This window comes from Rhamphochromis longiceps, linkage group LG15 (genome assembly GCF_057381845.1).
Source record: "Rhamphochromis longiceps isolate RC_006_pf linkage group LG15, R_longiceps_female_GT1.1, whole genome shotgun sequence".
NCBI classification, from domain to species: domain Eukaryota; kingdom Metazoa; phylum Chordata; class Actinopteri; order Cichliformes; family Cichlidae; genus Rhamphochromis; species Rhamphochromis longiceps.
In genome coordinates, this window is record NC_140571.1 from 23,623,884 (window position 1) to 23,647,772 (window position 23,889).

The following is a 23,889-nucleotide window of genomic DNA, read 5'->3' on the forward strand; positions in this document are numbered from 1 at the left end:
CAACAAGAGTCTGTGATCCGGTCGGTGTACGGTCACCACCGGCGGGGAGGAAGGGGGAAAGGGGTGGGGGTAGAGTGTAAGATGGAAAGACAACAGATGCAACGAGGAACGAAGGGAGGGGAGAGAGGGCCAGGTGGCAAAGAGATGGAGAATAGCTGTAAAAAAGGATGCTCAGCGGAGGAGAGAGCAGGCAACTCAAATGAACGGGTGTAGGGCAATAAGATGAAGGTAAATGCTGAAGACAGGGAGGGGTTCTGGGCTTTGGAGGCCCGACGGAAAGTTGGGAACCTCTATGTCACCTTCTTCTTTCTCTGTTTCACCTTAAAGAACCGTTTGTGTGTAGGTTTTATATCTGAAATTATGCACAGGTTAACTTTAATTTGCATTTAACTTTAAATTTAATGTAATTTTTGATGAAGGAAATGATAGAAAATGTGCTGTAGCTTTGTATTTTTCCTCGCCTTGCTGGGATTTCATAAGAAATATGAACTAAGAATCATAATGAAGACTTCACTGAATTAAAATCTGTCCTGTCACAAAGCCATCCTGTCCTGGGTTCTTGTTTGTCTGTGTTTTCTGTACATTTTTATCTCCATACTGTATATCACATATGTTCTAAAGCTTTCTAAACACTTTTTATTAAAAAAAATACTTAAAGTGTTTGATATTTCATTTACATTTCATGTGAAATCAGTGCAAGTTTTAAGGTAATTTATTAAATGTCTTAAATAAAATATGCATTCGCTCATTAAATGCTATTTGGAAGAATGTAACCTCGTCCATGGGTTATTTAAATTCCCCCAAAACATCAAAGAATTGACCTACAAACCCTCCCATCTGCTCAGTTTGAATTTGTAGAGTGAACCTGTTTTTTTGCATTTTAGAGTTATGTGTTATCTACGGCAGAAAATAAGAATGACAGTGCATCAAATATAAAATCTGTTAGTGTCATGAGGATAAGGGAAGAGATCACTGCTAAAACTGGCGACATGAATGCAAACAGCAGACTTTTCCACCGAAACAACCTCAGCTTCTAAGCATGAGTTCAGTAATTCATTTCCCCTTTTGTTCAGATCATTCCTGGCTTTTTTCTGCCATCGTACATGAAATGCATTAAATTCTTCCTGCAGAAGAATTTATGGCACCATCAACTGCCTCATTAACTCAAAATATCACTCACATAACAGCTTGTTTTAGTCGGTTTTTAACATATTCTTTTGTAGGTTCATGTCTGCCTGGGGGAGGTCTCACACTAGAATAAAGCAACAAGGAGCTGGACGAAGGGAAAGAGGAAGGTGTTAGTTAGAAAGATGCAAGAATGGACAAATTATGAATTATTATGTTACTTATTTATTACTTGTGTAGTAAAACAGGTCGTATAGTACATGGCTGTTTGTTGTTTTATGACTGAAATGCTGTTGATAGTTATAATAGCAAGCTAGAGGGTTGTATGGGGGAAGGGGAGTGCAAATGAATAGATGAATGTGGAGAGTGAAGTTGGGTGGGGGATGACAGGGGTGACACCTGCTCAGTGCTGACCAGACAGCTGCACTTTAACAAGCTGAATTAATTTCTATTGTATCTGCCTGCTTGTCTCTCTGCCGGTTTAGTGTGTCACTGCACACGGTCGAGTGCGCAGCCCAGTCACCTCTGCTGCTGCCTGCAAAAGCAGCACAGTCATGACAAAAATGCAACACATGAAACAAGTAGAGAGTAGAGGGGGGGGGGATGCACTTAGAGTCTTTCTTCTACTTAATTTTTACTTGATTTTTAAAAATCAATAGTGACATTTTTTTGTTTCCTTGTTGAAGAACTACACCTGCAAAAGCAGAGCCTGTGTGGTTTTGGCAAGAGTAAACATAACTCTCTCCCACACACACAAACACATGCACATACACAAAATCCCCTAAGTTCTTGTCAGATGACTTTTGCATATGTTGAATCTGAAGTCGGCAAATCAGCAAAGCATCACATCCATATGCACCACTTTCATGCTTTGATGTAATTTTACAAGTTTAGACCATCCGTGCTTGTGTTTTTATAAGGTTGTGCATTTTAATTATGGGTTTTCAAAAGTTGTGATGACTGTAGAAAGCCAGAATATGACTTGATATGGCTTGTCAATGTCGCTGGCCTCCCTCCCCAGAGGCTGCGCTTGGAGAGACCTGGATTTAAATGGTTGAAACCAAAAGAGCCACTTCATGGCTCTAGATGGAACTCAGTTTTGCTGCTTATAATAAATTCAAGAGAATTTAGCAGATGGCGTAAATGCACACATCTGTCAGAAGTGAACTGTGTAAACTTACATTGTTAAAGTTGTGGTTCTATTTTCTCACACCCTCGTTTTATCTTTGAACACTTCAGTTCAGATGCTGCCACTATGAGAGGAAATGCATGTAGAAAAAAAAAACATTTAGAAATGCAAATAGGTCTTTTAAGCCTTTAAGTGAAAAATTCATCTTTCAGAGAGCACATTTCCTCCTGAATTAGCACAAATGAAATGGCCACCCACTCACAACAAAACAGGTCCAAGTATGTTATGATGCTCTGCAGGAGAGTTCTCAGCCGTGCCACCTCTTGGCTTACTTTTTCTTTTTTACACTTTTTATGCTACAATATTGCCACATCACTCATGCACCTGCTGTCTAAAGTGTGCATTGGAAGGTACATACAAAGCAATGATTGGAAGGTACCATGTTACTGGGGATGGTTACAGGGGCAAATCCTTTATGGATGGTTGGGGGAGTACTGAGCAAGTAACAGGCTCCCAGGGGAAGCGATGGGGTTGCAGTGATTGCCCTCAGCTCTAATGGGTTGGTATAAGAGCAAATTGAATGTATTGAGGACAGGCATTAGACATTACCTCTGGTTTCCAAAGGCCCAGCTGCTATTTTCAGACTTGATTTGCCTTTTAGTCTCCAAGGACCAAATAGCTAATTAACAAAATGGAAAAACAAATGTTTTCACGTTTCAGCTGACCAAGGATTCTATTGCTCTACTGACCCTGCAGGTGAATGTCCTGCCTTTTCTTTTTAAATGTCGGACAAAGACAGACAGAAGACAAATGTAAAGACATCAATTTATGTTGTACAGCATTTGTTTGCTTTGGCATCTCAATGATTCTTGGAACTGCTCTATGTCATTTTAGATTTATTTATATCTGCACATAGATGTTAAATTGGGGGATGCACCAGAGGATTGCAAAGGGTTTTGCAAAAGGGAAAGTGCTAAACGTTGTGATATGGCATTTGAAGCTTGAGATATTTCATTTCTGGAACACAAACAAACCAAACACTATCCATGTGACTGAAACCAGCACCAGATAATTACAGATGGGTACGTATCCTCTGACATTTACCTGGAAAACACTCTTGCTTTGAAGATATTTACTTACTTACTTTGTGTTTTCCTGAAATCACAGAAAACCGTCTACTGAACATGTAGTCTTTTATGGCGCTTTGGCGCCCTCTGGTGGTCAATAGGACCTAATTCAATTCTGTAAAATCCTTACTGGAACTAAAGAAAAAAGATTTAGCAAATTCTAGACATAAACAACATTTAGAGTTCTGTGAACTCTTTTCTAGTGTGGACCAGTTTCAATGACGGGGTTTATTGATAGACTATATATTTGCAGTTTACGAAAATGTATTACCAATAATAACACTAAACACCATATGAACTAGGATTTTTTTTAATTTCATAGCGAAAATGTCAGGCAGTTATCAAAGATTCTTTAGTTCTAGAAGCATAATCAAAATGTTGATTTTCTGATGCATTAAAGAAAAAGAAAAAAGAAAAGAAAAAGACTGACTGGAGCAACAGCAGATGGCAGCAAGCGTACATTTAATGAACTTGCTGGTACAACGTGAGTGCCACAAGTGTTGTGATTTTAAACACCTGAGTAATTTCTTTTTCACATATTTTCAATCAAAAACAATCTTTTACACATTTAAATTTAAATAAGAATGTATAAATACATTTTAAAATATTTTAGTGGTACAGATGGATGCTGTGCAAAAGTCCAGAAGTCATTTGCTTTGACAGCATGCAGACAAATGAGAAACATTGAAATGTAATTAGGACAAGGAAGAAAATTAGTGATTGATGCTCGTTTTGAGTTTGACTTTTGCTGCATTTTGTTAAGATTTTGTTAATGCTGTTTATTCAAGGTAATTCAAGGATAACACATTTCATAATGAGTCATTTAGTACTATTCAAGCACTGTTTTATCCCATATATCAAATCTTAAAATGACAATGGATTACAGCTAAGGTGTTATTATTTGTATTAATATTTATAAAAGTTCCAGAATGACCCCAGGAAAACAAAGTCTGGACAGTTAAGATGGGAAAAGGGAAAATCTGGTGGTTTCCCTTTGCCCCTCCCCTGAGCCCCAGATTCAGTTGCTCCTCTGCTGGGTGTGGGACCACAAGGTCAAGACAGTGTTGATCAGGTGGAATAAACTGGATTGTAACCCCCACGGTGATCAAAGACACTTGTCAACATGCCACACCCCTTTATCCCTCTCCTCCTGTCCAAACCTCTCTGTAGGCAAACCCACTGACCCTGCAAACAGAGCAGACAGAGCTGGATGAGGGCGGGAAGATCCTCGGGGAGTCCTGGAAAGAGGGAAGAATAGATGGAATGAGATGGGATGGACTGGATTGTGGAAGGAGATGAGATTAGGCATTTACTAGTCAGTTTAACCTCTCCCCCTTAGCAAATTATAGGTGCAATACAGCAGGTCTGGTTAAAAAGCAGCAGACATGCTCAACTTGCAGCAATAGGTTCCCACTAAAATATTACAAGGCCTTAATGTGCGGTTTAATAACGTATTACTGAGCTAAATAAAAGGGTAGAATGAGAGGATAACAAAAAGGATTGCTGCAGTAACCCAAGTGTGCAAGTGCTGAAATATTTGAATGAAATATTTAATCACAAAAGGTGACCAAAGAGAAAAAAAAGGTTTCCAATAACTGCTTTCTCCACTTCAGTAAGAAACAGCTAGAAAAGCCAGACACACTCGTGTGCTCAATGTTAGATTGCAGATATTAGAATAGACTGAACTACGCAATCAGATCTGTTCTTATATCTGCAGCAGTTCAGCAAAGGAAAAATGACACTTCCTCTGAAGACAGCTGTGGATTCCTGAGCTCAACTGTCTAACACATTACTCATGCGATGAGCAGATGATATCAGCTGCATTCAATCACCTGCTGTGGAGAAGGGAAAGGGTGATAGGTGCAGTTTATAGGAAAGAAACCAGCACACACACACACACACACACACACACACACACACACACACACACACACACACACACACACACACACACACACATCTGCTGCAGATAACACTTTTGTAGAAATACAGCACCAAACATCACATCTGTTCCCTGTTCGGAGGGACACATATGACAACTTACTTTTTAATTCTCAGGTTTTTAAGCTAGATAAACACTGACAGTGTGGAGAACAGAAACTACACACTTCACTTTAGTGCATATTAACCATGTAAGTTCAATCATAAAGCAGCAGCCTATATTCTTATATAGTTCTATATTGTGTATTGTGTATTTTGTTGTACAGTTATTTTATTTTCAACTTTAATTTATATATTTATCTTTATCTTATTCTTCCCAGTTAAATTTGCCCTTCATTCTAATTTGTGTTGTACAGTTATTTCATTTTTAACCTTAATTTATATTCTATTCCTTCCTAGTTAAATTTACCCTTTTTAATTTTTCATATTTATTTCCTATCTTATTCATAGCCTTTTCCTTTTTTTGTTTTCTTTAGGTCACGAGCAGTTGTCCAAGCATTTCACTACATATCGTACTGTGTATGACTGTGTACGTGACAAATAAAATTTGAATTTGAATTTGAATTTATATATCATGTTTATATTGTATCTGTAACAACCCACTTTATTTGCTTGGCAATATCATTTTTCTAAAGGATTTTATTAAAATTGTTTACCTTGCTTAGTTTCTAATGCATTTTAAATGTACCTGCATTTCTATTTGAATAAAAGTCTTTGTTTAAAAGAGAGAGCGAGAAAGAAGACATGGAAGTTGTTTGCTTCAGCATTATTTGTATTTTAATAATGTGGTCATGATTACACCAGCAGTGTTAAATAGCTGGCTTGATACTTGAAGCCTGACTGTCTAGTAGTTTGCAGGTGCAGGTGAGACAACATTTGGGTTAAAATAGGGGTTAAATGGGAAGTAAACCTTCTAGTTTGTTAGATCTAATTTTCCACAGAAACTGAGGTCTGAATTGTTATAAGACTTAGATGTCTTTTTATGTTCACTTCAGAGGGTTAATCGTTTATTCATAATCTTTTACATTTATGGTTACCTTTCATTAACTTGATATATTTTGATTTTATATGTTCATAGATAGTTTTATAGGCATAAGCTACAACCATCAATTTAGCTAATGTGTTTGGTTTTTACACATATACAAAAAGTTGGAACGGGTCAGTAGAACTATAAAAAATGGAAAATATGAACATTAAAGAGGCAAATGTTATTACTTGACCATGTTATACATCGGTCCACTTTCATTCAGTATGGCAGTAAATCACCCGCTGTCTGTTAACAAGTTTAATCCTGGTTTAATGCTATACTCTGGTATAGTCAGAGTTACTTCCTCCCTAGTTCGGGAACACATGAGCATATCTGTTGACTTAGCTTCTGTTCAGAAGCCCTCCATTTTGCACTGGAGGGCTTCTGTGTGAACTTCCCTTTCTATCCACTGGTTATTGTTTATGATTAGAGGCATATTAAACAAAAGCTAAAAAAATCAGGTATCATCAGGTAATAAGAGGTGGTTATCAGACCTGAAGATTGGGTTATATGACTTAAAGCTCCAGAGTATGATAGAGTGCAGATAAAGAATAAAAGAATAGAAGAAAAATAAAATTGTATAGTCAATGTAAGTTGAGGCAGAATTAAGTGTCACCATTGCTTCTTGATTTGTCTAAAAAAAAGTGGGAAATAAATATTAAAGTGTTTTTTTTTTCCTGCTGCTTCATTCTGACAGACGTTTATTGGTCACTTTTAAACATCTACAACTTCTTACAGCCTGTAACACATGCAGTGACAAATTTCATAACACTGTTATAATGACACTCTTTTATTTCCAGTGGCCACGATCCTTTGTTGCCATTCATAAATTCATCACCAGCACAATAGTGAGACCTTTGTTTTCTTGTACAATAGCTCTACTCTAGTGGGAAATGTACAACTCTGGTTACTAGGTGAAATTTTAATTGGAAGTGTAGTCTCAGCCATGCAGTTGTCAATAGCTGGCCTCCTTCCAGCTCATTCATACTGAAAATGCGCACACTGTGTACACGCACATCCACACACACATGCATACAGAAACACAGCCAGGTTTTAGCCTTACAATACAGCGGCGCCAAAGTTTGAGAAAGGCTTCTTTGTTAACTGGCGTAGCTCCTGTTATACAGTGAAAGTCTTATAGTCTCTGCTTCTTTTTAGTAATAAAGTAAAACATTTTGTTTTACATCAAACTATCTCACATGAATACACTGACATTTAGGGGAAAATCTAATTTGCCATCGCCCAAATCAACACAGGGATATCATCAGAGTTGAATTGTTACTGAATCTCAGTAGGGACACAGTGGTCAAACATTTAATAAAGGTTTGCAACACATAAAGCAACCCAATGGAAAATGTTATTCATGTTGCTGAATATATGTAGAAAAAGGATATATGGAAATCTGAGATAAATGGATGAGCCTTTTCCAGTTGCCATTAAAGGATTATCATTAAACTAATTTTGCATGTTTCTTTGATGTATCACTAAACTAATGCGTTTGTTTGTAACGCTGTTTACTTCCTAGACTCTGCCTGCTTTATACTCACAGAGTGTGCATTGAAATGCTAAATAAAAAATACTGGGTCTAGAGGCCTTTCTGCATTTGGATTCATTTGATATTTTTGGTGATGCAAAATATCCTTTTATTTTATTTTTTTATTTGTTTAAAGTTGTCTCAAACTGGGAGAGAAACAATCAAAAATTTGCTGAAACCAGATACAGATTACCTACAAATGATAATCCTTTATAAACTGGACAAAACCACAACTTGATTTTTCGTGCAAATCTGTTAAGAATGTTTTGATTTAATCAGGTAACAAACACACAGACAACCAAACCAAACCAATAACTCAACAGCTTAAGCGGACGGGCACTACCTATGTATCACAGGCAAGTACAGGGAGTGCAGAATTATTAGGCAAATGAGTATTTTGTCCACATCATCCTCTTCATGCATGTTGTCTTACTCCAAGCTGTATAGGCTCGAAAGCCTACTACCAATTAAGCATATTAGGTGATGTGCATCTCTGTAATGAGAAGGGGTGTGGTCTAATGACATCAACACCCTATATCAGGTGTGCATAATTATTAGGCAACTTCCTTTCCTTTGGCAAAATGGGTCAAAAGAAGGACTTGACAGGCTCAGAAAAGTCAAAAACAGTGAGATATCTTGCAGAGGGATGCAGCAGTCTCAAAATTGCAAAGCTTCTGAAGCGTGATCATCGAACAATCAAGCGTTTCATTCAAAATAGTCAACAGGGTCGCAAGAAGCGTGTGGAAAAACCAAGGCGCAAAATAACTGCCCATGAACTGAGAAAAGTCAAGCGTGCAGCTGCCAAGATGCCACTTGCCATCAGTTTGGCCATATTTCAGAGCTGCAACATCACTGGAGTGCCCAAAAGCACAAGGTGTGCAATACTCAGAGACATGGCCAAGGTAAGAAAGGCTGAAAGACGACCACCACTGAACAAGACACACAAGCTGAAACGTCAAGACTGGGCCAAGAAATATCTCAAGACTGGTTTTTCTAAGGTTTTATGGACTGATGACATGAGAGTGAGTCTTGATGGGCCAGATGGATGGGCCCGTGGCTGGATTGGTAAAGGGCAGAGAGCTCCAGTCCGACTCAGACGCCAGCAAGGTGGAGGTGGAGTACTGGTTTGGGCTGGTATCATCAAAGATGAGCTTGTGGGGCTTTTTCGGGTTGAGGATGGAGTCAAGCTCAACTCCCAGTCCTACTGCCAGTTTCTGGAAGACACCTTCTTCAAGCAGTGGTACAGGAAGAAGTCTGCATCCTTCAAGAAAAACATGATTTTCATGCAGGACAATGCTCCATCACACGCGTCCAAGTACTCCACAGCGTGGCTGGCAAGAAAGGGTATAAAAGAAGAAAAACTAATGACATGGCCACCTTGTTCACCTGATCTGAACCCCATTGAGAACCTGTGGTCCATCATCAAATGTGAGATTTACAAGGAGGGAAAACAGTACACCTCTCTGAACAGTGTCTGGGAGGCTGTGGTTGCTGCTGCACGCAATGTTGATGGTGAACAGATCAAAACACTGACAGAATCCATGGATGGCAGGCTTTTGAGTGTCCTTGCAAAGAAAGGTGGCTATATTGGTCGCTGATTTGTTTTTGTTTTGTTTTTGAATGTCAGAAATGTATATCTGTGAATGTGGAGATGTTATATTGGTTTCACTGGTAAAAATAAATACTTGAAATGGGTATATATTTGTTTTTTGTTAAGTTGCCTAATAATTATGCACAGTAATCGTCACCTGCACACACAGATATCCCCCTAAAATAGCTAAAACTAAAAACTACTTCCAAAAACATTCAACTTTGATATTAATGAGTTTTTTGGGTTCATTGAGAACATGGTTGTTGTTCAATAATAAAATTATTCCTCAAAAATACAACTTGCCTAATAATTCTGCACTCCCTGTATAATCAAAGTCAGAAAGAAATGTATTCATTAAAAAAATTCAGTGTTCAGAAGTCATATTTGTATTTCCAGTTTAGTCCTTTTCTTCTCCGGGTCTTTTTTCATGCTCTCTCTAAATTAGCCTTTATTTGGGTGGATGCTGGCCCAACTTGGCTCGGCTGCCATCAGAGTGAAGTAATGTGTTCTGTGGAGCCCGATTGGCTGCTGGGGGAACACCCTATGGTGGTCCCATACAAAGGATCTGACTACAAGAAGTGTAGCACAAACTCCAATCTGAGACTGGACCCCCACTAGCGTACACGCATGTGCACCACACATGCACGTATATACATACACTACCCTTGGATTGCTTGTTGCTCTCCCCATCACTGATGAAGGAGCCCATTCATGCCCGCTGACAAATTACTACTGAAGCATGAGACTAAGACCCCCCATTTCTTTGTCTCTGTCTCTCTCTGGCCATTATCGACTGTGTGAGATTTGAGTGTGAGAGAATATCACACTGGGGACCAGAACTATGAAAGAAGCATTGTGTTTAGCACACTTTCAACTGTGGCTTTTTTGGTGGAAAATGTATACTTAAAGTAGCATTTAATCTGAAGTTTTACAGTAAATATAAAACTTTTTTATGCAGTTGAGCACACATAAAATGATGTCTTCCTATTTTACCTTTTGATGTTTCAAAAGAACAAAAAAAGTTTTCATAGTTCACAGAATCAAATAAGGAGAGAGGTTTCATTACTTATCCAAACCTTTAAAGAGAACAGATTGAGACTTTTCTTAGTCTTACTGTTAATAAGATCAGTGCTACATCAGCATCAATCAATCAAAATACACTCACAATCATGAGGCCAATGTAGGCAGAGTATTTAGTTTTAAGTACAAGAATAGAGCATTTATAATAATAAAGTAATGCAAAAATTATTGTTTCAGCAGCTTCACTTGATATAGAAGAAGAATTGATGGAGTGACTGATAATACGGCATAACAGTTGTTGACAGACTTACTAAGTAGAACTGCATCTAAACAGGACTAATCACTTTTAGTCCAGACAGCTGGTTTACCAAAAAGGATTAAAGACCAGAAAGGAGGAGGTAGCCTGAGGTCTCCGTCCACCCCTGACCTTGGACTTGAGCTAAAAGGATGCTCAAATCTCAAAGCACTAAGGCAGCAAGGTCAAAACCAGGGCTCCATAGACAACTAAGAGACCAAGTGGTTTGCCCGATAAATATTGGACATTGTTATTTCATTAGGCTGCATAGTATGTAAGTATCATAATTACCATATTTAGGGTAAAACTAAAAGAAAAATATTGCTGGAAAAAATCATGTTAAATTACACAACACTATAAAAAATATTAATTTCTTCTATCTTGAGTGCACACTGTTAGGCTTGAAGTCCACTGAAGGCATGTAAAAAAGGGCTAATAGGTATCTTAATTATGTTTTCTTTACTATCCAATACCCCAAAATGATAGGTTTGGCACAGGCAGGTTACACATATTCATACATCTGTCCTTAGATCACTAGAGTTTGTGTTGTTCTTAACATTACTAGAAGACACTAAGAACAAACAATGTGGCTTCAACTGATTAGCAAAACTTCAATTAAATAGCTAACTAGAAAATGTTGCTTAGATCTATTGTGCTGATTTACTCTCCTCCAGCAAAATCACCAACCACCAGAGTAATCTGCAGCAAGTATAATGCAACAGAACTAAATCTGCAACCATTAAAATCAAATGGGGGATCTCTGGTTGTAAAGAGAAAGACAGCATTTAAAACCCAAACATGTTAAAAGGGATTAAGTGATTTGGAAACCTGAAGGGTAATGGTGATCTGAACCATACACACATAAACCCAGAGAGATTCCAGCTCCCCAGGAGAGGGCAGTTGGATGGCTGTACTGTCCTGACAGTAATCCTCAGATTAACTGATTGTGGGCCTCCACCAGCCAGCCAACTGGAACTAAAGCAGAAATGTATGCAAACCTGAACATGTGGGTCAGTCAGCCAAAGGGACAGCTAGCCAAACAGACAGTCATTTAAGAAGACAGACAGTCCACCAACCAGCCAACCAGCTTAGTTGCACCACTGTGTGTTTTCAGCTATTGAATCCCTCTTTCACTCTGTAGCCTCATTAGTTTTGCTTTCACAATCTCTATTTGGAAGATGCATGCTTATAAAGACAAATTGGTTTTTTTGTTTGATAATTGTGATTTTGCCACACAAAACCTTCATCTTACATATATGTTTGTGTTATTTCATAGCCAGATAGTAAAACACATGCAATGCTTAGTGTGTAACTTTGAAAAATAATATCTTTAAATATATACCTATGTATTTGATTTTATTTAAAGTGAAATGAATCAAATCAGTATTTTGTTTATAATCAGAAATTAGAAATAACCTACAAAGGAGAACAAAGGTTTTCAGCAGCCCTCATTCCTTTGCTCCAGTGGCTAATGCAAGTTAGTGTGGCAACAACAATTCTACTAATTAAAGCATTAATATGGCTACATGATTATCTTAAACAGCTGATCTTTACTTACAGATGCAGAGCAAAATGTGAAATCAGGCCTGATTTTAGACATCTAACAAAACAAAAACAAAAAAACCCAGTGAAAAAAAGTTTACTTCGACATCATTCAGCCTACTGTGAAATACCAACTCATTTTTTTGGTTTTAATGATATTATTGTTATTATTATTTTAGGACTCATTCCTGCTGTGCAGTATTTTTGTTTGGGAAAAATAAAAGCTGTTCCAATGACAGAAGTTGCCATTAAAAAAAGAAAACACAGCTTTCATATTGCAGTGTGTAGTACTCCCTTCACAAACTAGTAATTTGGCTCTTATGGGAACTATAATCAAAACTATGAGACTCAGACTACAGTCTGATGTACTTGGCTCCATGCTTTCTTGGTGTCTCCTATTTCTCTTCTTCCTCTTAGGGATCATTTTGATACCCAGTGGAGGGAATCTTATTTATTTATTGTTTGGCAATTTACACATTATGTAATTTGGTAAGTACAACACATAAATAATGCAATTTAGAAGAATATATTTTGTGACCTCGCACCAATTCATTGAAATTCATTCCACTGACTGAACCCTTCAGAGATCATCTCCTATTTTAACTCGCCTTTAGTTGCCTTAAGTTCAGACAGTGTTGCATACTCCACTGCAGACTTCATCAGCCTGGCAATTCAGTAGTTAAATAACTGCCAACAAAAGTGACTGAAAGAGTGAATTCACAGGACTGGGAGTTGTACTCATGTTGCCGTGGCAATGGAGTCCTCTCCATCGCCATGCTCTCCACCAACTCTGTCTCCACGGTTACGTCCTGTCAGGCACTGAGTGGGGGGAGGCAGGGGTTGGTCAGGAATAATAATGGCAAAGAGGCACATGAGGGGGAAAGGTTTAACAATAACACAGAGTACACATTCACTGCCCAAGAATATTTTCTAAACTCCGGACAGAATATAAGAGAAATTATGAGGAGCTTAAAAAAGTTACTCAGGAGTTCAAAAATGTTACTGTGAAATAAGGTAACACAGAGTCATTGTTTTTATTGTATACAGACTGATTGTAGTCTACTCTCAAAGGCTCAATCTGAGCCAGGAAAAACCCAGATTGAAAAAAAAAAGTGCTGTGAATCTTTAGCAGAGGTGTAATCAACATTGGAGGAGGGAGGAAAAGGGACAAAAGAGTTGGGAGGGTGGTGAGAAGAAGAGAGGGGCAAATGCTTGAAGTGGAGGCTGAGAAACAAGAGGAGTTTCTGGAAAGTTTGAACAAGAGAAGAATAAAATCATGGGCTAATGGTGGGAGGGAGTATGAAGGTCATCCGGGCTTAGCCGTCGTTCCTGCGCCCCTCCTGCAGAGATGAACTAGCCAGCACAAGTTTAAGTGTCACTTCCAAGTTAGCCACTCTTAAAAGTTGCAGCTCAGCTTCTTTTTTATTTCATTAACTGCAACAGCTAGTACTCTATTAACCTGCCTGTGAAAACAAGGACAATAGAGTCAATGGAACTTTTGAATAAAGGGTTTTATTTAATAGAAAAATAATCATTAAAAGGAAATCAAGATTTTCTCTTACATGTAACAAGACAAGTCATCTGGTGCTATTCCATTCTGAAGCAGCAGCTCAACATGCCATCATTCATGCGCATTTTACCCAGGGTAGATACATTTCTCTTACAGTACATTTTTACTGTACATGTTTTATAATTCGGTGTTCTTTTAAGGGTATTAAATTTAAAGCATGCGTTTCAATAGAAGAATAAACTCCTGGTTTATGCAACATTAAGGAATGGATAATGTGACAGGTTTAGTCTTGTATAGTCAGAATTTGTCAGACAATCAAAAAGTTTAACAAAATAAATTTAAAAAACCCCAAAAAAAACATAATTTTCAAACTTTTAAATCTTATGTTAATCTTGTGATTTTATTAATGAAAGTTGTGACTAAACTGAATGTCTTTAATGTTCCTGTATGGAGCAATTTGTATAGTTTATGCAATTAAAGTTTTTTTTGGTGACCTGGTACACTAACATATACATCAAAACCAGATTTGACTAATCAGTTGTAGCTAATAGAAGAATATAAACGTAAGCCAACAAAAGCTGGATTTACATCTCCATAAGACTACAGCTGAATCTTTTTCCTCATTTACAGCAGAGCTGTCCTTCTTTAGATCTAAAGGATTTCATTTAAATTTTCCTCTGAAATATTTCAAGTATGCATGATTAATCAACACAATAAACTCAAGTGATGGGTGACATTTGGCAGCATTTAATCCAAAGTTTGGCTGTAATCGATTAGTGCAAGGACTACATGGAATAAACTTGCATGATGGAGCTAGGAGCTACAATTAACGTCCTCCACCCTCTCAGAATAAACACACAGACGAGTTTGAGGGTTTTTTTTGTTCTTAGAGACTACAGACATGAGACACCAGCAATTCAGTATCATCATTATGTATGAATGACTGTATTTTCTGTATTGTCAGTCATTTATCTACTATCACCTTTTGGTCCTGACCCCATCTGCATATGTTTGCAGATTTATACAATTAAATAGGTGAAAAAAATATCCCTAAAAAAAAGTTATCCCTGCATTTCTTTAGGGAAATATATAAATATATGTTAAGCAGCATAGGCATTATATGGTGCTTCCCTTTTTCTGACTTCATTCATCTAGTTTGCAAAATGTAATACTTCAGAATACTATTATCAAAATTCAATATTGATAAATCATTTAAAATATGCTATACTATGACTTTAATCAGTGCACTGAATTTCCCCCCTTTTTTTTTTTTTAAATATAATATGTCTGAAATCATAAAAACACTGAAGTCTTATTGGCTCCTGAGAAAAATCACTCAAAGACCCTTCATGTGGATGTCCGTTCATCTCCCGTTACACATCTGGAGTAGGACAGCTGGTCCAGAAAGAGCACAGAACACACCTGGCTGACCTTACATATTCCATCACAGATGATGCTGTCGTTGTAGCTGACCATGAAGTGGTTAAAATACTTATCAAAGCTTTTTGTCTGCGGCAGCATAAAACTCAGGCCCAGCTGGAGTAAACTTTGCGGCTGCAGGTCAGTCAGTCCAAAAGCCTCAGTCATGATATATTCAAGCGTCCAGTCTGATCTTTGTTTCTCATTGGCTTCCGTCAGATTCAAATAGTACTGCCAGATATCCTTCAGAGAGAAAGAGAAAGGCACCAAAAAAGGGAGCGAAAGAGAAGAAAGAAAAAAGTCTTTGAGTCTTTTTGAATGCCACAAACAGTTTTTTGTGTGCTGATTGACACCGTGATAAATCATTAAGAAGGACTTCGGCTTCTGTTTTTGAGCAATGAGATAAAAGTTAGAGTAGGTGTTGGAGCGCGGGACTTTTGTAGTTTGACCTAAATTTGTCATCTGCTTTCCAGCTTGAACAGTTTTCAGCTTTCTTTTGCATTCCTACACTCTTTCCTTTTAAGTTTTTATGCTTTAATTGTGAAACTCCCCGGGATTTCACTGGTCCCCAAAATAGCAAGTCCTTTTCCCAACTGTACCACTGATCTGTCCAACCTGTCACAGCCAATCTGTTAGTTTAAGAGATGTATTGCTCATGTAACAAATGATTTTACGATTGTTACCGCTGCCTTTAGGTGTTCAGTTGATGGTTTCCAGAATATCAGATGGACATTTTTGTTTTTTGCCTTTAATGGTTTACACCAGGGGTGTCGAACTCCAGGCCTCGAGGGCCGGTGTCCCGCAGGTTTTAGATATCACCATGTTTCAACACACCTGAATCAAATTATTAGTTCATTAACAGGCTTCTGGAGAACTTCAAGACATGTTGAGGTGATAATTTAGCCATTTAAATCAGCTGTGTTGGATCAAGGACACATCTAAAACATGCAGGACACCGGCCCTCGAGGCCTGGAGTTCGACACCTGTGGTTTACACTATGACTTTTTTTAATTATATGAATGGGAAATGTTATTGCTACAATATGCAGTGACAGAATACTTTGTTTTTTCTGACTGCTGACGGCCTTTTCCTGTTCTTTGTTTTAAAACCTCCAAACGTCTTTGCACATTTATTTAATGACTAGAACGCCAATAAAAAAAATCTAAGGTCCAAGATGAACCTTGGTTGGTCTGCAAATAATGTATATTTATTGAATATATATCAGCAGCATTTCTGGCAGTTAAACTGATGGTGGCCCAACCCTTCTATAAGTTTTACCACATCCATCATTACTAAACATCACTAAACCACACTTTCATGGGTGACTAACTGCCATGATTTTGTAATAATGTGCACAACAATCTTTTATCACATAAAGATGTTTGCATACGTCTTTGCTCGTTTTATATTTAAACCATTTTAAAAACCAAGGCATTTGCTTAATCTGAACAATAATAAGATATTGAGTTATGAGCAGATAGTAGGACCAGAGCTCCTTACCAGCATAGTGTAATCCTTGTTGTTGTACAAGTACATGCGGAAAGATGGGTTATTGGAGTAGAGCTCCGCAAGATTTTTGATCGGTGTAACAGCCGGTGACACAAATAGAGAATTCACAGGTTGACCTACAGAAAAAGAGAAAAGAGAAAAACAAAATAAGAAAATTTCGGTGATTCCTTTCCTTAATTAAGGAAGTTAGCAGATTGTCTGTCTTTTCACGTTTTATCTAGAGAGGAAGTTTGCTTGCTCACAACTGGTTTGCGATACATTTTTAAAAATGACAAGTGCTTAAAAACAAAAAGGTGATACCGCACTTGGAAGAAACATATTAAACTCCATTATTAAAGAAACTGATTGATATTTTCTCACACCTTGTTTGTCCAGCAGCACCATGATGCTGTCTCTGTGAGTGTGTCCGTAGAAATGTCCTGCAATCACATGACTGTACTTCCTAAAGATGGTGACCAGCCTCTCGTTATAGTTCTCTCTTATAGCTGTGATGTTTCTGGCAAAGGGCAGGAACCCGACTGGCACATGGCCTATGATGTACACCTACAGAGAAAAGTAAGGCATATTTAACCACAGATATATTTAACCATCCGGCATCTTTCATATAGATCAATATGATGATCACTATGGTGATTAATATGACAAAAAAATGTTTGCAGTAGAAACTTGTAAACCTTTTCGCGATTCTCAGCAGCTTTCTCCAAAGTTTTTTCCAGCCACTCAAACTGCCCCGCAGGGTCTGTCATGTTCTGTGTGACATTATTGGGACTATAGTAAAGGATCGTATTGAGACTAACAACCCGCAAACCAGGCTTAGCAAGCTGTGAATAGAAACCACCTGCAAAAACAGAACAAGGAACAAAATGAAGGCTACACCTAACGTCATGCCACACACTGAGCTTTTGAAAAACATGCTTTATGCATGGCTTTATTCCAGTTTTACAGAATCAACTGCACATGCTCACTGCACAGATTGTTTCACAAATCAAACAAAGGTTTGCTTGAGAGAAGTCCACTACATTCACATTTTCTGAGCAATTACCCAAAAAAGCTTGACTGATTCATCATCAAACCTTTACATACACCGTGTTGCACTTTACATTAACTTCCTGAATTGCAACACTTGCTGGATCAAAGGGTATTCATCAGCACATGCCAAAGGTCAGTGGTTTTCTAACTTCCTCATTTCTTCATGTGGGAACTTTACAGTTCTCAGAAGTTTGGGCTGATATATACCCTGTACCTACCCATTTAGAAGTCAGGCTACATTAAATGTACAGCAGTAAGAGTTGAAGCTTTAAAATGCAGAGAAAAGTTTTGAATTTGTTGGTCTGACATGTGGTGACTGATGTACCTTGTGAGAGTGTTAGCAGAGCGTCATCATGCAGCCAGAGTTTCCAGAACTGGGCAGCAGCTTTGTAGATGGCATTAGTGGAGGTTGGCATCTGGTCCTAAGAACAATGATGAGCAATGATACATTGTTATTCCAAAAGTAGGTTATTAAAAATGTGAAATGCAACCTGACATCTCACATATACGTCAGCTGGTATCACCCACTGTTATTACTGGGGCTATATGCATGTAATTCTTGTACCACAGTGTTTCTGTTAAATTAAATGGAGCCTTATTGTAAAATAAACCCTTGAAAACTGAAAATACTGATGGATGTTACCCAACCACATAAATGAGTTAAAGCATGCTCATAGTCTGTATAAGAAAACTTCCCTCATTTACTTCTGCAAAAAAAATGGGAGCATAAACTAAAATGCTTCATACAGCAACTCATTTTTAAGTTACACTTTCATTTTATCCCCAGAACCTGATGCATCAGACGAACATTAGTGGAGCAAAAATCATCACTGCTCTCCGTGTAAAGCTTGAGATACTGCTTGCTGTCTACTTGTATAAAGTCACCTGAGGCCAGTAGTCATGATTTCCAACTGCAGGGTAGACTGTCAGGTTGGGGAAGTGCTGTCTGATGGTCTGGGTCATGTTACTGATGACCTGGATGACTATGTCTGTAGAGAGCTCATCTGGAGGGACGTGAGGTGGGCTGTCACTGAAAGGGGAAAATAAAATCCAGTTATTTCACTTTATTTGCAGTGAAATGCAGACAAAGTAAAATAAGACATCTAGACACATGGTGATCCCAACATTTGGTTGCTTAAATTATCTGAATGAATGGTGATCAACCTTTGCTTTTTAACTTTTTTTAAAATGCTACTTAAAAAAAATACAGAGCAACTGAATGATCAGTCATGATAGCAGAATATTTAAAATGAGATCAGGTCATTGATTTCCTACTGATTTAGTCTTAATCTACTGTCTACTGACGTTATCTATTTCTAATCGTACAGTTTTCCTGACAGCAGTGACAAAACTATGATATTAGAACTCCTCAAAAAGGAAAAATTAAGGTGGAGAAAACAATTCAGTATTTGTCTGTTATTAAAAAACAACATGGCTTGTGTTGTTTTGGCTTATTACAATAAAATGCTTCAGTAATGAAGATTAAAATGTGAGAACAGTAACTGCAGTGAGTTAAAGTCACTGGGAGCAGCTCAGTCATCATTTCTTCAGCAGAAATCTGGAAAACCCACCAACTTCCTAACAGGACTAAATTCCCTCTACATAACATTGGAATATGTTCCAAGCATGCTTGGCTTGTCCAATATTGCAAACATGTTGTAAATTCCTCTGTACAATGGATTCCCCATTAAGTGAAATGGCAAACTTGTGCTGCAAAGCCCAATAACAACAGCATAAAGCACAAATCTGCTTGCACAGTAACTTAATCCTCCACCCCAGGGAGTCTTTTTAAGTTTTAAGTGCCAAGCCGTTCTCTTAAGCACGTTTAATAAGCCTATGAATTCCTGGCTTAGCTGATTAGCTGCAGATTATTAAAAAGGTGCATGAGTGCAATTCTGCTGACACTGACGCTTACAACTACGCTTACTTATCCTGTGTCACTATCGCAGTGTAGTGAACATTGGTTCACTCTAATTATTTTAACCTCTTATAAAGCATGCAGAGCTCCCTTTAATGCTACTTTTGACAGTGAGTAGATAACTTCTGCTCATCTCTCAGACCTGGAGCTTCAGTGCTTGACTGGGATTGCATGATTTTATTCAGTACTATTTCAGTAGGCACTCTGAAATAATTGCACTTATTTATTTATTCATGAGAAAATAAAATTGTAAGATTCAGCATTTTAGCTCAAGTGACAATCAAACTTCATTAAACATCTATTAAAAAGTAATTGCCATGTTTCTGTTTTCACACCCGGAAACGCTGCAATATACCTTTTTTTTTTTTTTTTTTTGCTCCAATATACCTGAATTAAAACAATTCTGCAAAGCGGGGAGGGCCAAAATTCCTCCTCTGTGATGTGAAAGGCTTATTGCCACTTATGACAAACATCTGACTGCAGTTCTTGCAGTAAAGGCATAACCAGTTATTAGGTCATCTTTGTTTCCCTTAATTAATGAAATCATCATTTAAAAAACTGCATTTTGTGTTTACTCAGGTTATTTGTGTCTAATGTGACAAATGCGCCAAAAATAAAATCAGGAAGAGGGCAAACACTTTTCACAGCACTCTATTCTGATCACGTGATGGATGAGGCCCATGTGGTGCTCACAAAAAAACCCACAAAAGGAAAACAAATTGTGGGTTTTTCTAATGAGATGTGAGCCAGATAACATCTCAGGAAGTGATACTTTTCCTGTTGAGTCGCATGAAGGCATCTATGGTTGGTGTATTTCTTACAGAAAAACTTTTGACAATGGAAATTCTGAACTAATCACAAACATAATGATGTCACCTCTTTAACTCTCCAAACCACTACTAGGTACTGGTGACAAGTCAAAGAAGATTAAAAAAATAAACTTAAACATTAAAATCTCTATTAATTCTGATGGTTGTGCAAAAGGGTTTACTGTCACAAATTTGTCACTGTTTTGCAATGTGTCATAAAAACATCTCAGGTTTGAGGAACAGGACTGATAATCGACTGTGTTGACTGGAACTAGTGGTTAAACTGGAAATGGTTCCTGTAGCCTCGAGCTCCTAACTATATAAGAGGTGAAGACTAACTTACTGTTAAGAACATGTAGTTCTAACATGACACCACCACCACTTTTTGTTGGGGTTTCCAAAGCTGTGGCTTTAAAAGAGATTGTTCACAAGCGGAGTGTTTTAAATGTATAATTACATGAAACTCAGTATCTGCGAGCACGCTGCAAACTGAATATATCAAGGTTGATACACTGGGTGATTTTGATGAATAAACAGACTGCAGTAACGCTCTAAAATTCACATTTTACAATTATAGAAAGATTTCTATATAAATATGATCAAATATATTTTCCCCTGAGTCTGAGTTTCCATAAAGAGAGTACTGTTGTCTTCATACTCTTAGATACTCTGAACTAAACTTACGGTAATGTTAAGTAGTAAAATGTTATAATCAGTCTTAATTTTATGTGTCAAGAACAGCTGAAGCTAAAAATGTCTTTAGTTTTGCAACTATTTGAAAATGAATCAAGATATGGGATGAACTGAAATCTTGAATTGGTAATGGCACTATATACACGAGCTGTTACAACATCTGAGAAAGAAAATATGGGCCATATAAAATTGTGATCTACCTCGAACGTCTCTGTTTTTACTATTACTAATATAACAGTAAAAAAATTCTTCTAACAAACATCCTCAATCTTTTAGCCCAAAAAGTACAGATCACATACTTTCACACAGAAGTACATGACTGCTGCTGCACTGTAGGATGGGGATGTGAAACCAATCCAAAAACACTTCTATGGTTTCTATAATCTGTAAATCACAAGTCTGAAAAAAAGAATCTGTGTTAACCCACAATTTGCATGAAGGCAACACAGCAAAGCCTTTTAAAGCTAAAATAAAGACTCTCTCTCCCTCATCAGAGTACCAACCCAGTCCAAATGATGAAGTCCTCTGGCTGTGTGAGCGATGCCATGTTAGTGAAGGCGGACTCAATGAGGCGGAAAGGTGAGTCGCACAGGAAGTCTCCATACAGGCCGGGATTGGTGGCAGGAACTCCTTTGGAGGAATAACAAACCTTCTTGGGGTCTGGGGTCAGGTGGTAGGAGGGGTCCAGGTGGAGGTCTGTGATGTGCCAAAACCTCCCTGGACAGATGAAGTGATTGTGAATGACAAAAACAGAAATTAGAATGGAACCAAATTAAAAATCTGTTTGATTTTTAAAGTTATTTTATTTTATTTTTTTATGAAAATGTAAATGCAAAAAATAATTTAAACCACTTGATTTAATTGAGAAGAATAATAAGCCCATCCAATACTAGAATTACAGACTAGCATTTCTTTCCCTGTCAGCGTCAGTGACTATTTTATTTTGATTTGTGAGCTCAATGTATCTGAGGTCATAGTTACAAGGCTTATATATACTGTATATTAACTTAATAGCAGTCTTCAATTGTAAAGTTTTCACCAAATATATATAATATATAACTTTAACTGCAAATATTCACCCTAAATTCAAACCCACCATGTCTTGTGTCTAAATGAAAGATAAGAAAATTCCCACCTTTATATTTCATGTTTTCTATTTTGTTGCATGAATTCTATCAGAGAGAAAAAAGCTGTGCGTTGCACAGTTCAGAGGACTATAAGTTTTTGAGTCCCTGGAGAGTAACACAAGATATAAATAGTGCAAAGTCGCTAACGGTGGAGGTTTTCGGGGCTCTCGCTCACCTGTGCTCGCCAGGTAACGTCTTCCAGTCGGTGCCGCAGTAAGCGGAGCCGCGCTGTAACACAGCAGCAGAAAACACAAACGCAACATCTTCAGAGCGTTAAAACCGACGGCACCGGGAAACACATAGCTTATATACACAAGCTAGCTGTCAGATGTTACTGCCCCTATCCCGAAGTAAACAGGAAGCAAAGCGACTGAATGGTCACGTGACTTCCGTGTTTTAAGACGCAGGGGAAGGAACTTATGAAAATGAAAGTCAAGTTCCTGGAGGATTTGTGCTTGTATAGTTATGTAAGTACATTTACTCAGGGGCGAATCTAGAGAAATTTTCTTAGGGTGGCATGAGGGTGGCAAAGACATCAAATGGGGTGGCAAAATCAAAGCCTTTTTTTTTCAAACACCTATGCAGGTGGTTACATGTGGTTAAAATAATTCAAATGCAGTAAGTATACACGTTTTTCATATAAATATAGTCTATAACTTAATTATTGTCTGTAGCTCACATAATTATACACTTTAGTTACACAAAACATGTGAGTTTTGATCTTATGTACTGTATAGCCTGTATATTAAATATGTAGCCCAATAAATATAAAATCCAGAAAGCTACACAACATGGGACGGTTCATTTACAAACACAAGTCTAAATTAAGTTTCCCACTGCTTTTTGTTAGAAAAAAATCATTGTTACATGCTTAAATTACACAAAATGTCAGAAATCTGCACTGTCTTGAACAAAAATTGAAACCTAATTTTTCATGATTTGTTGGATTAACCCTCTGAGGTCTGAAATACAACCGGCCACTTTTGACTCCTTTTGAGTTTACGTTTGTATTTCACCCTCAAATTGTTTCATTTTATTTTTCCCCCTTGCCTTGTTTGGTATCATTCTTTTCAGCTCAACTGAATTTAGTTGTTTTGTTTTTTCACTGACATACTGCATTAGTATTACTGATCTGAAATCACACAGAGAACTTAAAATCCTAGTAGTATTTTTTTTACTGTAAAAAAAACACAGACATGTTGAGTCAATTTTTATAACTTGAAATGCAAATATAAATTGTACATTTTGTAAACATATACAACTATTTATCTAAAAATGCAGCCAATACACCTGCCGTTTTTTCCCATTTTGTACAACCATTTAAAAACATTACTAAAACTAAAGTGAGAGAACAATCAGGTGTTGCAATAAGATGCCCCACAAATGATGTGTGCCAGTAAAAAAAAAAAGTCTGTTCACCAAAAGACAGAGGAGAACAGCACAGGGATAAACCTACAGGCCTGACAGCAGGAGGTGTATCACTCTGCTGGTTTTCTACTTAGTGACAGTGTTTACATTGCAAATGTGCCTTTGTGACATTCATT

At 37.6% G+C, this 23,889-nt stretch overlaps 1 protein-coding gene across 1 annotated transcript; it reads right to left on the reverse strand.

The window, feature by feature from the left end:
- Nucleotides 1-13,830: 13,830 nt before the first annotated feature.
- smpdl3a (sphingomyelin phosphodiesterase acid like 3A) lies at nucleotides 13,831-22,699 on the reverse strand. Its single transcript, XM_085383279.1, has 8 exons — nucleotides 22,521-22,699; nucleotides 21,722-21,935; nucleotides 18,684-18,828; nucleotides 18,124-18,220; nucleotides 17,444-17,607; nucleotides 17,132-17,312; nucleotides 16,761-16,885; nucleotides 13,831-15,503 (listed from the first exon to the last, which is right to left on the reverse strand). The coding sequence occupies exons 1-8, from the start codon at nucleotides 22,606-22,608 to the stop codon at nucleotides 15,189-15,191; spliced, it is 1,329 nt and encodes a 442-aa protein (XP_085239405.1). The 5' UTR covers nucleotides 22,609-22,699; the 3' UTR covers nucleotides 13,831-15,188.
- Between the last annotated feature and the right edge of the window lie 1,190 nt (nucleotides 22,700-23,889).